Source organism: Manis pentadactyla, chromosome 14, assembly GCF_030020395.1.
Source record: "Manis pentadactyla isolate mManPen7 chromosome 14, mManPen7.hap1, whole genome shotgun sequence".
Classification (NCBI taxonomy): domain Eukaryota; kingdom Metazoa; phylum Chordata; class Mammalia; order Pholidota; family Manidae; genus Manis; species Manis pentadactyla.
Genome location: NC_080032.1, coordinates 24,606,154 through 24,621,950, shown reverse-complemented (window position 1 = coordinate 24,621,950; position 15,797 = coordinate 24,606,154). Strand labels below are relative to the sequence as shown.

The window sequence follows — 15,797 nt, the reverse complement described above, 5'->3', positions numbered from 1 at the left end:
CCTCCTAAACTTAATTCCCATAACCACAAACCAGTTTGGTTAACTGAAAATAATTCATCTTTTTATTTCCAAACAGCAGAACTACTTCAGATGGAAGCACTGACCCATCAAAGAAATCCCAAAGGGAAAACACAACACTGTGCTCCCATCCACTATCATCCAGTTAATGGACATAAAAAGCGAAACCTTTCATAACAGCTGTTAAATCCTCAGAAAACATGGACAATGTCTCATTTTAAATATGAGTAGAAAGTTGGTATTTAACAAATGTGAGTTAATCATTAATATGTAAAACAATGCTAAGACTGTTTTTAAAAAGAACTGTTTATTTACTGAACCTGGGGCAGATAAGATACACAACCAATTTGAAATTTACATCTTTTAATTCAATTTTGAGGAGTTTTTCTCACACACACACACACAAAGTTGACAAGCAACAGTTGTCCTAAGGTAAAACACAGTCACCTTCAACTGTTGCAAGTATTTTTACCCAAGATTGAAAAATTGTTTTATCCTGAACATGAAAACCTGTAACAAATTTAAATTAATTATATAAAACTTGTTACTTGTAGCTTTCCCCTTGCAAAGATCCAAAAAGAATATACAAGTAACTAATATACATCAGTCCCAACATAATCCTGGATCATCCCCACAGTAAAACCAGATGCTCCTTTAATTTTAAACCCATCATCAGAGACCAAAAGAAAGTCATTTCGTTTTATACAAAACAAAATTCACATGTGCCAAAAAAGACCCAAGAAAAACAAAACCCTAGTACTGACAGTGATGTTCAGTACCCTAATTAAACAATGGCCAAAATGCCACTGATCAGAAATAAAATAGTGGCTGTATATCACTGCAATGAAATCCAAGAGGCTTTAACCCTTTGGCATCAGAATCCAGATTCTTTCCAATTATATAAACGCATACATCCTATGTCCGAAGAATGGAAAAAGTGGATATGCCAGCATAAAAAGAAAAAAACTACTTTTCACTGAAACACCCAGAGAATTGGCTTTAATAAAGACTTCTTACAAGATTAGGCAGAAACCAAAGAAAGGTTATTAGCTACTTGGGTTACCAATATAAGTGGAGGTGATTAAATCCTAAGGTTCAAAATAAAAATTTAGGGAGAAAAATGTTGACAGGTTGTCTTATCTTTAAAGCAAAAACAAGATAGACAACTATAAAAGTACCAACCTGACAGCACACTCCAAAGTCATAGAGCTACACCATTAGGCAGGGTAGAAAATGTCAAGATTTAGATAGTTGTTTCTTATACAGACTCAACAAAATGAATCTTTAGTGACTTGAACTGAAGGATAAGAGATCCAAAGAATGCAGTCATTCTAGTAAAGTACTATCCCGAACAAACTGCATATTATGAAAACAAAACAAGATATTTTAAGGACTATATGCCTGTATTTCATTTACAGTGTTTGAGTTTTGCAAGGACCTGTATAATGGAGGCAGAATTCGTGTAACAAATTATGCCAATCAAATGTCAAATTTTCACTATAACTTTTCTAAAAAGGTGTTTTTCCCCAATGTCTATTAATCACAAAGAAACATAAGCTGTGAAGGTACAGTTCAGAAAATAAAAATGTAGAAACTAATGACATTATGAACAAGATGTTTGGTAAACAGTGAATTAGGAGTTTGAGATCATCAGGAAAAGGCTTTTTAAACAACCCTCCGGACTTCAAAAAATCTCTTCAGGTAGTAGATCTGTCCCAATGTCATGGCAACTAAAACAAGAGCTTCAAAGAAGGACCAAAGGACCACTCTGCTGTTTGTGTTGTCGTTGACTGTGAGGACAAACAAAAAAACAAAATTTAACAACCAAAAAGAAAAAGCATAGGCATCATGAAGTATCCCCTAGCCTTTACTCTGTGTAATTATTTTGCATACCATTCATAGTACTCTAAATACTTTTTTGTCTTTTGTCCCCAAGCAACTCAACATACTTAGAAGTAGATAATTTTAGATTTAAATGGGACCTTAAAGACTCACAGGGTATAGTCAAGCCCAGTCTGCTTCTGTACAGAAAACAGAAAAAATAACTTGCCCAAGGTCAAACTTCTTCAACCTTCTTTCTCCCTCACATTGAAATGTCCCTACATTACAACCCTTTTTGCCTAATCAGAAAACTGAATTACAAAAAACTAAGGGATTATTTTAAGTTCACAGAATAACCCAAAAAGCACCACCTACTACATAAAAATGTATGAATCTTTTGCTTTAAATATTTACTCAACAAATATTTATTGACTATTGAGTACATCGACCATGTGCTTGGCATTTGTTCTAAATGGGGGAGATTTCTCAGTTTCATGGACCAATGCTGCAAGTTACTACCAAACTTGAACTAGCCTCACGATTTATTCCACTCTTAAGCTAAGGAGTTGATCCTCAACAGTCATAACCATTCTATATTAATGTATTCTGCTCAACTTACATCAACTTATGTCATGTTCTTTCAAGTTTATGACCAAATTCTATAGCCTTAACTTTTAAAAACTGCTAGGTAGTTTCTGATTTTTCTGCAAATGGCCAGTATTAAAAGCAATTATAATTAGCAATATAGTTAACAATATTAATCAGCTGAGTAAGTGAATGCCATATTTTTAGAAATACATATACCATTTGTAAAGATTAACTAGAATTATAATAGCTACTGGACTGATAATCATTCAAAAAGAAGTGAAACGCAATTAACATATTTCCAAAAGGATAACTCACAGAACTCAAAAAAAAAGGGACTCTTTTCCAGAGTAAGAATAGACACATGACCAAGAACGTTAACTAGAACTCTGAAAATCACCAACACTGAAATTTCAGTACTAATTCCACGGCATGAGGTTTACTTCTGCTGAAAACTAAGTAACTAATTTCTAACACATGAATAATGCATTTCAAGACTGTGTCTTGAAGGGGAACAGCTGAATAAACACTTCAAAATATTAAGAAACCATATAAAAAGAAGTATTTCTGTCTCCTTCACTTATTTAAAAAAATGCATTTTTACACTGCAATAGAACATACTAAAGTACAGAATCATAGGAAAGTAGCCACCCAGGAAAGCATGTGTACATAAGACAAGTATCCTCATGCCATTCACATATTAGCTGGATCTAGAACCAATACAGTATTATTACAACACAGCAGTAATAAAAGGTCTCATTTTGTTCATCTGAGGAGTGCTGTAGGAAGATGTACAAAAACAAACAACACTGTGGGAACTATTTGATTTGCAAAATTAAACTGAATGCCTAAAACTGTGTGTGTGTGAAACAAACACAAGCTTATCTCTGCTCACACTGAAGGTAGAAGAATAAAGTTGGATGCCCCCACAGCCCGGAAGGCGGTGGTCTGTGTTCCCAAGAACCTCCTGCACCTTTAGAGCCATTTGGTCTGGACTAGTTAAACTGCAAAGCAGTAGAAGCTCTTGGCCTTCAGACTTTGTTCAGTGCCCTACTCATCCCAGAATGGGCTGGTCCCCACCTGGGGGCAAGGTAACCAACAAATAGGTCCCTGCCAGATAGGGGAGAGAAGTTAGAGATACTAAAGGGTGAGGAGAGTAATAGTGGAGGCATAAAGTAGGAATCATGATGGAAGAGTCAGGAGTGTCTATACAAGCCTTAGTCCCCAGTCCCCATCATGCCCCAATTCCCCCCTAAAAAGCAAGAACAGGTGCTTCTCCAGTCTACTATGTTTGCTCATTTTTCTCCCAAGGAGAGGTAATGCATGTGGTCTAGGTCCTGAAAGCTTGTCTCAGTAAGTGGCAAGAACAGATGTAAGAGGGTGGGAAGAACACAAATGACATCTTGAAGAAATTCAACCTGTGCTTATCTGAGTCACTCTTCTCTCTACTTGCTATTTCAACCTCAAAACAAAGACTCCTGACATAAAGCACTTTGCATTTACAGATGGACTTGCTCCCATGAGGTCATCCTCAAGAACTGCTTGGAGGATGAAAGACACTGAACCATGAGTGTGGACCTGGATGGGCTATATGGTCTAAAATATGGCATCTGGCCTGTGTGTCAATATGGCACCTCTTAATTTTAAATGCAAAAGCATAATACTTAAGGCTATATCATGGGCTAAATAGGCTTTTGCAACCTGACATAGGTTTCATCACTGTTTCCGCACATACATTCCCAATTCCCAGAACAAACTTCCAAACTGATCTTCACCTGGTGACGGCCTATATTTGTGTGTTAGTGCAACATCTTTCATCTTAGAAACACAGCTGAATCTCAGCATATAATATTAATGCACTGGCACAAAAGTTTCAGATATACAATTAAAAACCAATGTATATTTTACAATGTTTTTCCTTTCTGTTTTAAGAAAACTATTTGTTCATTCTGTAGCTGACCATACATTTAAAAAAACTTTTAAAAACTCATGCTGAATCTTAATAGTATTTTTTAGTTTAGAATGACTGTGCCAAAAATCTAGACTAGTACAAAGCTCTACAAACATGTATACTCAAAAAATATCTATGCATAGGTGCTTTTTTAAGTCAATGCTTTGGTATGAATACACTTACAAAATTTCCAAATGAAGAAGCTATAAACAAGCTGTTGGGTAATGCACCTTCAGCATATTTTGGCCACCAGACATTGTTGCAAAGTTAAAGCATTAACTTACTTGCTCTGTGTATTCTCTCCCGAACTTCCATGTACTCTTGTTCATGTTTTACAGCTGTCATCGCCACTGCTAGCTCATTAATCATTTCTTCTAGCTTGTTCTGGTGAGCTACAGAACAATTTGAAAAGAGATCAGCACATATCTGGCAGTCTCCTTTTGAGCATTACTTATAAAGCACTATTCCTCAAAATAACCCTCAGAGAAGACATACAAAAGAAGCTATATTTAGAAATGGCTCAGATATCATTTTGGACCACTGATGACAATTTAATACTCAAAGCATTTTTTTTAACATCTATTTCCAGTAGGGAAACCTCTTTCTGGGTAGGAAACATACAACGTTTACTAAGTAAAGGAAAACAAACCTAAGGAATGAACTGCTGCTAAAGTTCATTACACTGACAGGTAACCAGAGAAGAAAAAAAAAGACTACGGGGGAAGAAAAGAGAGCATGAAATATAAAACAAACCAAAAAACTCTGTAACACCCTAATAATCTATAGGTTACAGTAGTTAAAGCTAAAATATAGTCTCTTAAAAATCATGTAATCCATGCTTGGGGTGGATTAATGATTGTGCATTGAGCATTGACTCCCCTATACATAATTTTATTGTTGTTCACAACCATTTGATCAATAAATATGAGAGATGCAAAAAAAAAAAATCATATAATCCTAGTATTAATTTAAGAGCAGTATTAAAACAGTCTTTCAAATCTCTAAGAAGTTGAGCAGAGAAAAACATGAAGACCTTCTTGGGAAAATCCACACCAATCAAACATTTTAGGACAGTCAGAGCAATTTCACTATAGTGAGGAATAGCAGGCATTTAAAGTGAAAAGGTAACATATCAGCTGCACAAGGTTTAAAACTAGGTATTCTTTTTAGCCAAAAATGAATACAAGGTGAGCTAACTGTTCTGAGGACAAAGTGTATGCTTCTAGGTAGTGTCATATTTATGACAAGGAACAAAGAGGTAGGGAAAAAAATGTTCCACAAGGGGAAATTCCCATTGAATGGGGTCTCCTCATCACTGCTCAAGACTGGGCCTCATGTGGAATTCCAAATTGCCATAGATAAACTTCTCAAGAGAAGCCAAGGGCCCCTACCATTTTAAGGTAGTTGGGCTGGAATCTCAAAACACCCCTCACTAGCTTCACTTTGGAAGCCCCATTCACTCATGGAACTTTTAGAGCAGGGTTTCTCGGGAGCAATACTGTTGGCATTTTGGACTGATAATTCTTTCTTGGGGGGTGCTACCCAATACACTGTAGGATCTCCCATCCAGTCCAGAGAATTAAAAATGTCTCCAGGTACTGTCAAATATTGGGGGGGGAGGTGGGGGCAAAGGTCATCCTCTCCTGAGGACCAATGCTTTAAAGGATGGCTTGATTTGACAGCTGCCATTCACTGGCATTGACAAGCAAAAGCAAGAATTTTAGGTTGTGTCAAAGGATTATTTAATAATTCAATAGTCACATAACATCAGCCAACATTTTTTTAACTATTCAGAAAGGACTAATTTCCAAACACAAAGTCCTTCAAAACTTTTGAGAGTTAGCCACACCTCACACTGTAAATGTCCCTGGAAAGGGAGCACAGGAACTAAATAGTGTGATTCTCTAAAATCTATAGATTTCAAAACCTAACATACATGTCATCATCTTTGTAAGTACTCTACTAATTGCTCAACATCGAAGACAAATGTTATCATGTTAAAAGTACAAAACATGTTGAACTGCTCATTTCCAAAAATCTTGAAGTGCACTATGGCAAGGGGAAAAAAATTCAAATGTGCTGGTTCCTAGTAAGCAATTCATTCAGAATAATCAATTCAGGATTCACTGTTGGTCAGCTGAGGGATAAAAATTAATCTAACTGCAACATATAGCTGAGAGAGCTTTTGTCACCATCTAGACATGCCTCCTAGAACTGCATTTCATATCCTGTAAGTTTCAAAGTAGAAAACTTTAATAAGGGTAAAAAGGCCTCCAAAACACTTCCTACAAAGTCAGTAGCAGCATTTGCTGTTGGCTATGCTTAATTAAGACTTTTACTTGTCCAGTTATAATTGAATCTTGCCATTTAAAAGAAACAAAGTATGATGCTACTACTGAAATGTCAATCACTGCATTTCCAGTGCTACTAATTTTAAATGGACTAACTCTTTATCTTCTGTCAACCAAATAAAAACCACAAAACAATCACTCTAAAGCTCTTAATTAGTTGTAGGGTTTTAATTACAAGAAAAAAACACTCTCATGCTAACAAACTGAAGTTAGAGAGAAGGAAAGCAGAAATTAGAAGCAAACAAAAATATGCAAAAAAGACAGGATCCTCTCACAAAACAATCCACATACCATCCCAGGAATCTCCAACACCTAAAGAAAAGCATAACACACACACACACAGACACACACACACAAACACACACAACACAGTTAGGTGAAACTAGTCATATATAAATGAGCAAATAATGATGTACATACCAGGACTAGCAAATCAACAGAACCACCAACCTAAAACATGTCACATACATGTTTATAAAAAGCACAGTCACTAAGTTGCCAGAAGGGGCAACTGTAAACAACTAATATATACACATGAATTTTCAGAAACTTCTTTCTGTTAATTAGATTTAGACAAAAAGTATATTTCACAAAGGTTTTGGTTTTAAACACAGTGAATGAAACTAGAATAAGAAATCAAAATAAATACGCCATTCAGATGAATAAATAGGTACAGAAATAACATTAACTCCTGGAATGCGATATAAATCTTCCGAATGTTCATCTCACCTTCTGTTTCCATGTCTTGTCCTTTTGGGGCCTCCCCAATATCAATGGTAAACATCACTATCTTTGGAGTCATGGTGGACATCCTATTGCTAAAACAAAATTTGTATGTTCCATCCATATGAGCAGCAAAAGTGTACTTCCCACTGGACTCTCGATCTCCTTTATAAATTCCTTTATTATCAGGCCCTGTAATCTGGAGGGAGGCAGAAGAGACATGCATTAGATACCACAAAAGATTTATAACCATAAGCTTTGTAAGTGGTTTCTATTGGATGTAGAATATTCGCTAAGAAAATGCCATTTTCACTTAGTTTGCCTTCGGTGGCAATACCCTCTCTGGGCTGCAGTTCTCCCACTGACGAAACAAGGGTGGACTAGTTAGTTGGCTCTCTAAACTACCTTTCAGCTCTGACTACACCCGCCCTATTTGTCCAACTTAAACCCCTGAGAAACAGAAACCACACCTTACATATCGTTTCCAAGTGGCCTAATACCACCAACTCGCTTGGAAACATGTAACTGCTAATGTGGAAACAAGAAAAAAGCTTTTAAAACTAGGAATTTTGAGCAAGCTGTATTTCTAGGTTTCCCTGATTGATTACTGCCAACCAGTGACAGATCTGCTGTATCTGAGATGTTGGAAGGCTTAAGAAAAAGGACTAGACTGGAAATTGGGAGACTCATATTATCATCCCACTCTACCACCAACCAGCTGTCAGGCCTAGGTCAAGTCAGTTCCACTTATAAAGCCCTGCTACCTGTAAAATTTGGAGACTTAAATAGTTGAGTTGTAAAATCTTAATTCTAATAATCACTCCTTCCAGTATCCCCTTATTTTTGGACTTCACTTGTACTGTATAATTTGTGCCCAACTCTGTTCACTGTCAAATGGAAAATACTCAAACCCAATTAATCATGCTAATAGTGAACTTAAATATTAATGACATGTAATGCCCAAAAAAAAAAGGGAATCATTCTTTTGGTTTAAAAAAGATATAAAATAAAATTTGGGGACTGCTGGTTTCTTAAAATAACTTCATCTTCTCCCGGTATTTCGCTGCAATCATTACTCTAAAATTGCACGACCCAACTCCACCTTTCTCCTAGTCTCCTACCTAAACGAGGTATCTGGAGATTTGTGTGAAACACTGTTTCTATGAAAAGTAAAGAAAAACAAAGCAAACGTGTACCTAGCATTCCTAAATAGCTTTCACTTTACTTTTTCAGAAGTTTCCATGTCACATTCCAACATTAATTCGTAACTTGAAAAAATGCAGCTGCTGTCCCGATAGGACCTGCCACCAGCTAACCGAGGCGCCTTCTGGGCCGGGAGCTGACACGCGGCGCCTGGTCGGAGCAAAGCTCGGCGACAGGTTCCAAGGGAACCCGGTCTTTCAAGTTGAGAACCCAGAGCAACTAAGCAACCACTCCGTAACCCGAGAAAATCCCGGGACACGGATTCCGGGCGGCCCCGGGAAAAAGGGCCGTTGGGGGTCGCCGGGGCGGGCCCGGCATCAGCCCTGGCCCCTCCCAGAACTCGGACAGCGGCTTCCTTTCCCCGTGCCCGGGAGGTCCCGGGCGCCGCCAACCCCCGAAAGGCCGCGTGACCCCGCCTCGGCCACGGGCAGCGCGCCCGCACCTCCACGTCGATGTCCAGGAAGCCGCCCTCGGCCACCTCGAAGATCAGGCCCATCTTGGTGCCCGAGGTGACCCGCTCAAAGAAGCACTCCTCGGCATGCGCGTCGATGCTGACGAAGTAGCCAGAGGCCGTGGCCAGGAGGGCGGCCAGGAGCACCAGCAGCTCAGCGAGCGTCACCATGGTGGAGCTGGAGCCGAAGCCAGGACCGGGACTGCGGCCTCCGGAGCAGCAGCCGCTGCCGCCACCGCTGCCTCCTCAGCCGCCGCCGCTTCAGCTCCGCCTCTTCCTCCTGCGCCACCCGAAGGGGCTGATGCGGGCACCGAGGATTGGCGGGCGCCGGCAGCTGCCACGTAACTGACACACGGCAGCCGCCGAGGGTCAAGGCGGTCTTGCGCGGCCCGAGCCTGGACGGTGGCTCCACTAGTCCAAAAATCATCGTCGCCACCTCCATTCCCCATTCGTGTGCAACCTAAATTACTGAAGGACCGCGCAAGAAAACAAAGTATCGGGAACCTACCCCGCCCGGTGCAGTGTCCTCTTAGAAGTATACAAAAAGGTGGCGAAAGATTTGGAGGCAACAGGAGTGGAAGGAATGGGAGCTGGGAGCTGAAGTCAAGGGTTTTGAGATTTTATGTTGGTCTCCCTCATCCTGCAAAAACCGCCGAGGGAAGGATGGAGGTGGGTATAGACTGGGAAACGGCGCAACGGAACCTCTTGGGATACTGAAAGTGTTTTATATCTTCATCTAAATTATGGTTACATGAGTGTTTATATATTTTTTTAAATCAAGAAGATATATACTTAAAACTAATGCTCTTTGTTTTACCGTATGTATATAATACTTAAACTGAAAAAAAAAATTACCTTGACCAAGTCCTCCAAAATTTTAATTGTCTCAGTTACCCAAAACCTTGCAGCCACACCAAAATCTTTAGCTCTTGCTAGCTGCTAGGACAATTTTTTCCACCCTTTGCCTCCTGTCTTACTCCTACTCATCTCTCAAAAACCAATACAAATGTCACCTCTTCTCTCCTCTGAAATGTTCCTAGACATCCTGATGCCAAATACTAGCCCCTTTCCCTTTGTTTACAATGCTGATTTGTGCCTACCAAGTTATAGTTATTTACCAGTTTGTGTCACTCATGAGATACCAGCCTTGGTATATGTATGCTGTGCTCATAGGCCTTACCATAGGACCACAAATGACCTTACTCCTGACATACTAGTTGATTTCAATTAACTTGGACTGGCCTGGGGATGAGGATACCTGGGTTGTTACTCCAGTTTTGCACATAGCTGTGTGACCCTAATTATGTTCCATCACCCCTCTAAGCTTCCATTTCCTTATCTGTAGTAAGGGGATGACACTACATGCCTAGCTTATCTTAAAGTTATCAGAAGGATCAGATAACACCGTGTATGTGAACATGCTGTGCAAGTTTGAGGGTTCATTTTTTTCAAAGACCATCAGGCAATAGGGGGCAGTAGTGGCCCAATATCCCAGTTTTCTGCTTCAGGTGTCAAGAAACAGTTGCAGCTAGTGATGGAAGCTTCCAGGCTGACAGTGTGTTATTGAACTCAAGAATTCTACTACTGGTCTCCAGACTCCCCACCTTCCAGACTGTGGCAAAGGCCCCACTTCTCCTGGCAGGTCATTACAGTAGTAGTACTCTGGGAGCCATCATTGGATGGAGGCTTAGCCTAGACCCTGTTTGTCCAGCCTCTCCAGCCCATTCGTATGCCTTTATAATCTCTTTCTGATTATAAAACCTACAGAGGTTTCCTATTAAACTGAATAAAACTGATGGATACAGCCTTTTTGCCTTCCCAAGCAACCCAACTCTGTAGCAGTATGCCAAGAAGAATTATGTTTTTAATCTAGAAATTAAATGTTAACTTTCATTTTTAAATTGATTAAATATTCTAACTCTACTTATCAGGGATTTAAAATGTGATCATTTAGCATCTCAGTGGACCACAATTAATTGTGTACTGCGGAGGATTTATTACATAAACCAGGGAACCCAAATTTAAACGTCTTCAGGAATCGGCAGTTGATATAACAGACAGCACCAGCTTCAGGCAATAGGGAGTAGGGAGGACACTGGCAAATTGCAGCATAGATGCTGTGTCTAAACTAATTGACCTCCAATTTTTGAAAACACAGCTGTGGCCAAACCAAAGATGCAGCCAGAAGTCATCTTTAGATATATTCTTTTTATGTTATAAAAGTAATTAACTGCTGTCTAAAAATTGGAAAAGAGACAAAGTAACTCTAAACACAGTACTGTAAAATAATCACTATCAACTACTTGGTATTGTTCCTTCTTTGGACAGGTTTTTCTTTTTAGCATCACTGTCATAATTACTCAGCAATTGTCTTTAAACATTATTTCAAGATCTGAAGACAAATGAAACAACCACAGGCTCTTGGGACTTTCCAGGTTACCCACAGTAAATGTCCACTTTTATGGTCTTCAGCAGACTGGCATGAGCTCATGTGCCATGGTGCACTTGATTACATCCAACAGGACAAACAGTTGGCACCTAGTGAGTACCCAATAAATAGTTGATGGATAATGGATGAACCTCTCACCTGGGGTCTGGCCTAGAGCCCACCAGGTGGTGATCAGTGGTCAGCAAGGTGCAACAAAAAGTGGGTCCTTCGTTCCTTCCAGTGTTATTGAGATATAATTCACATACCACAGAATTCATCCTTTTAACGTGTACAATTCAGTGGTTTTTCACATATTTGCAGAGTTGTTCAGCCATCACTACTAATTCCAAAACATTTCATCATCCCAGAAAGAAACCTTGTACCCATTAGCTGTCACTCCCCATTTCCTATTCCCCCCAGCTCCTGGCTACCACTAATCTACTTTCTATCTCTGTGGATTTGAAATGGAATCATACAATATGTAACCTTTTATGGCCATTTTCTTTCACCTAACATAATGTGCTCCATTCTTTTTTATTGCTGAGTAATATTGCATCGTGTGGATGGACCACATTTTGTTTATCCATTAGTTGATGGATGGACATTTGGGTTGTTTCCACTTTTTGGCTGTTACGAAGAATGCTGCTGTGAGCATTCACACACAAATTTTTGTATGGACATATGTTTTCAGTTTTCCTGGGTATATACTTAGAGAGGACAAAATTAATGATTTCTGCTTGGAATCAGAAGCTTGTGGAGGCAGGGACAAGGACGCCAGATTAGAATTTGTGAGGGCTTTCTATCAGTTGCATTAGTCAGTTCTCAAATGCTGGCAAGTTTTAGAATAACAAAGGCTGTTTCCACAGAAAGGCTAGATCAGCTCTCTGCTCTTTGGGTATTAACATTCCGCTTCCCTTCTCATCCCACAGAGGTCTTTTTAAAGTTAGGGAAGAAAAATGGCGATTGGAGAATTATCTTTCATTATTTCTTTTTTCTCATTTTGAGTTTTAAATGTACTTTACTAATATGAACAATATTAACATATAAAGTAATCAGAATTCAAGACATATTTAACCACAGTATCACCCACTAACCAGATCAGCCATTTTAGGGGGCTCCATGCTAAGCCTTTGCCCATTTGATCTCAGACCCATCAAGCCTTCTCCACATGCCTCTGCATCACAAAGAACTACGTTTCCCAAGCTCCCTTGCACTCTACTTCCTGATAGGTTCAGCCGGTTGCAGGCCCTCACAAGAGATTAGGGGGTGAAGGGAAGAAGAAGCCAGAGCATTTGTCTTCCTCTCAGTTTTGGGAAGCACCTCCATCAGCGACTACTTCTTCAAGGCTCCAGTTCCTCTGAGAGTTCAGTTTCCACTGGGCGGTCCTGGCTCCTGGGCTGGTCATCCCTCCAGTCCTAAGTGGGTTGGCGTCTTTCTGCTGCTGTTGTCCCGCCATCCCTTGTTTGACTTGATCTGAGTTTTCACAGGAAAGTACTGTTCTACCACAGGCAACACAACAGGTAAGGTGGAAACAACAAGAAAGTCCCAAAAGGTTGTCCATCCATACAGTGGAATATGAATCAGCCATAAAAAGGAATGAAACCCTGACATATGCTCCAACATGGATGCATCTTAAGAACATTGTGCTAAGTGAAACCAGACACAAAAGGCCACGTACTGTGTGATTCCCTGTATATGAAATGTCCAAAATGGGCAAATCCACAGAGATAGGAGATTAAGGGTTACCTTGGGCTGTGGTGGGAGGTATGGCAAAATGGGGAGTAACTGCCACTGGGATTTCCTTTTGGAGAGATGAAAATATTCTGGAACTAGATGGTGGGGGTGGTTGCACATATCTGTGAATATACTAAAAACCACTGAATTGTATCCTTTAAATGTGTGGATTTTATGACACCTGAACAATAATATCTCAATAAAGCTGTTTAAAATAAGCATAAAGCTGTTTAAAATAAGCAAACAGAGAAGAGGTATTAACTTTAACCATCAGGGTGTAGCCCAGAAACAGCCAGGTCAGCATGTCAGACCTCAGAGTAAGACGGCAGAAAGGTCGGTCAGGAGAGGGCCGTGTCTCTGAGATTCAGTAACATGCCAAAGCTCGTTTGTTTTTCCTAGACTGTATTTCCACTGTGAATACCAAACAGCTGTCGTGGCTTTGAAAAAGAGAAGCGCAGCACCTGACATCCAGAAGCTGGCCTGGCACTAGCAGCTGTCCTTGGTGTTGTCCCGTTGACGTGACAGTTTCACAAAACATCGCCGTCCGACAGAGACTCTGACTGACACAACAAGACAAAATTGAAATGTGGGCCAGGCCACAAAGTACCAAAAGCATCTCCTGCTCTTGACTAGCATGAGTAATGGCTGCTCCTTTACCAGTTGCGGCCTCAGCCTTGCTCTTGTCTGCCCTCCATGTCGACATGACCTATTCAGAGCCCCAGTCCTAGAATTATCCCTGCCTCCTGACAACACCCACTCTAGAGCAAACTCCAAGATCCCTAATCTCCCCCAGAATAGCCCAGTCAAAGCCCAAATTCTGTCATCTGTCTCTTCCGAACACCCCAGCATCATCTTACTGAATCACCCCATGCTTCCCGGGAGTATGTTTTCCCTTGCTGCAACAGTAAGCCCAGCCGGCCTAAGTACCAGTGTGTTCTGGTGGTCTTTGGCTGGAGGACATGACTGCTTCCAACACCCACTTTTGTATAGCTCTTTGATACTAAAGGCAGCTCAAAGAGAGCACAGAGGCCAACAATGTGCTCTTGGGCCTTGACAGACCTGGGTTGAACCTCAGCCCAGAAGCTTACAGTGTGACCTGTGGCAAGTTAATTTACCTCTCTGAGACTTGGTTTCCTCAGCTGTGAAATCTCATCATGCTTCTGCTCAAAAGTTCTGCAGTGGCTCCCAAGCTCATTCGGAATCAAGTCCATACAGCTTACCTTCTCTGGACCCCCCTCCTCTCCTCTCCTCTCTGACTGTCTCTTCCTACATATCCTCTCTTAGCCCTATTCAAACCCACAGATTCTCTTGCTAGCCCTCCACACCAGCTCCTGATTCCTGGGCTCTGCACTTCCTGTTCCCTCTGCATGGAACCACCTCCGCCCAGGTCTCCTCATGGCTCACTCCCTCACTATATGCCCCACTCTGCTCCAGTGTCACCTCTTGAAGGAAAAGCCCCACAGTACTGTCACCCTCTAAGCCAGTGGTTCTCAAATTTGTGTGAGCAGCAGAGTCACCCAGGGACATTGGTAAAATTTACCCAGGTCAAATTACAAAGGGCCAAGCCCATTCTCCTTCACTGGTGGGAATGTAATGGCACAACCACTTAGGAAAAGTTTGGCAGTTTCTCCAAAAGTTAAACTTACTGTACATCCTGGACATTCCACTTCTAGGCATTTACCCGAAAGAATGAAATGCACATGTCCATACAAAGACATGAACATAAATGTTCAAAGTACTTGCATGAGGCAAAAACTAGAAATGACCCAAATGTTCAACAAAAGGTGAATGGATAAACAAATCATGGTATATCTATCCAGCGGGACGTTACCCAATGATAAAAAAGAATGAGCTATTTATACACACAGCAATTTGAAATGAATCTTAAAATAATTACATGAAGTGAAAGAGGCCAGACCCTTAAAAAGTTGATTCAACTCATTTCCTGTTTGGGGTGATTTTGAGTAAAACTGCTATGGATATTCTTTTTTCTGTTGGTCATAAACCTGGGAGTAGAATTACTGGGTCACAGGCTTTGTATCAGGGTTCTGACCTTAGCAAGCTTGAAAACTGGAAAAGTGCTAATGGAGTTGAAATGTGTAAAAATAAGGGCTAGATCCTCCCCCACAGCGCCCAAAGAACAATGGTAAATCATGAAAAGGATTTAAGTTAGAAAATGGCATGGAAAAAGCTGCATGGCTGCAGGGTGGAACCACCAGCACATAGAACACACCAACCAGGGTGGGGCTCTGCTGGCCCCGGTGGTGCGCTGCAGCCTTCCTCCTTACTGCCTAATTTATAGGCGGGACTGGAGTTGCTGGGCACATGAAGATACGACATGTTTTAGCCACTCACTTCTCATAAAGTTGAAGAACCAATAATCAATGCTGATGTCCCAACAGCCTAAACTGGGAAATAGCGTGAATGTGTATCAGGGGAGAAATGATCAGGTAAGTCATAGTATATCCATAAATCAGTAAACTCTACAGTGATTTAAAAGAACGAGGCAGGTGTTATCTAGTAAAAAAAGAT

At 40.5% G+C, this 15,797-nt stretch overlaps 1 protein-coding gene across 2 annotated transcripts; it reads right to left on the bottom strand.

The window, feature by feature from the left end:
- Positions 1 to 306: 306 nt before the first annotated feature.
- TMED2 (transmembrane p24 trafficking protein 2) lies at positions 307 to 9,389 on the bottom strand. Of its 2 annotated transcripts, XM_036921975.2 has the most exons (5): positions 9,095 to 9,389; positions 7,456 to 7,648; positions 7,018 to 7,038; positions 4,660 to 4,767; positions 307 to 1,808 (listed from the first exon to the last, which is right to left on the bottom strand). In XM_036921975.2, exons 1-5 carry the CDS (start codon positions 9,272 to 9,274, stop codon positions 1,684 to 1,686), a joined length of 627 nt encoding a protein of 208 aa, XP_036777870.1. In that variant the 5' UTR covers positions 9,275 to 9,389; the 3' UTR covers positions 307 to 1,683. The 2 variants fall into 2 exon arrangements, with proteins under 2 accessions (XP_036777870.1, XP_036777871.1); XM_036921976.2 differs by lacking the exon at positions 7,018 to 7,038 and having other exon boundaries at positions 9,095 to 9,387.
- Positions 9,390 to 15,797: the final 6,408 nt, after the last annotated feature.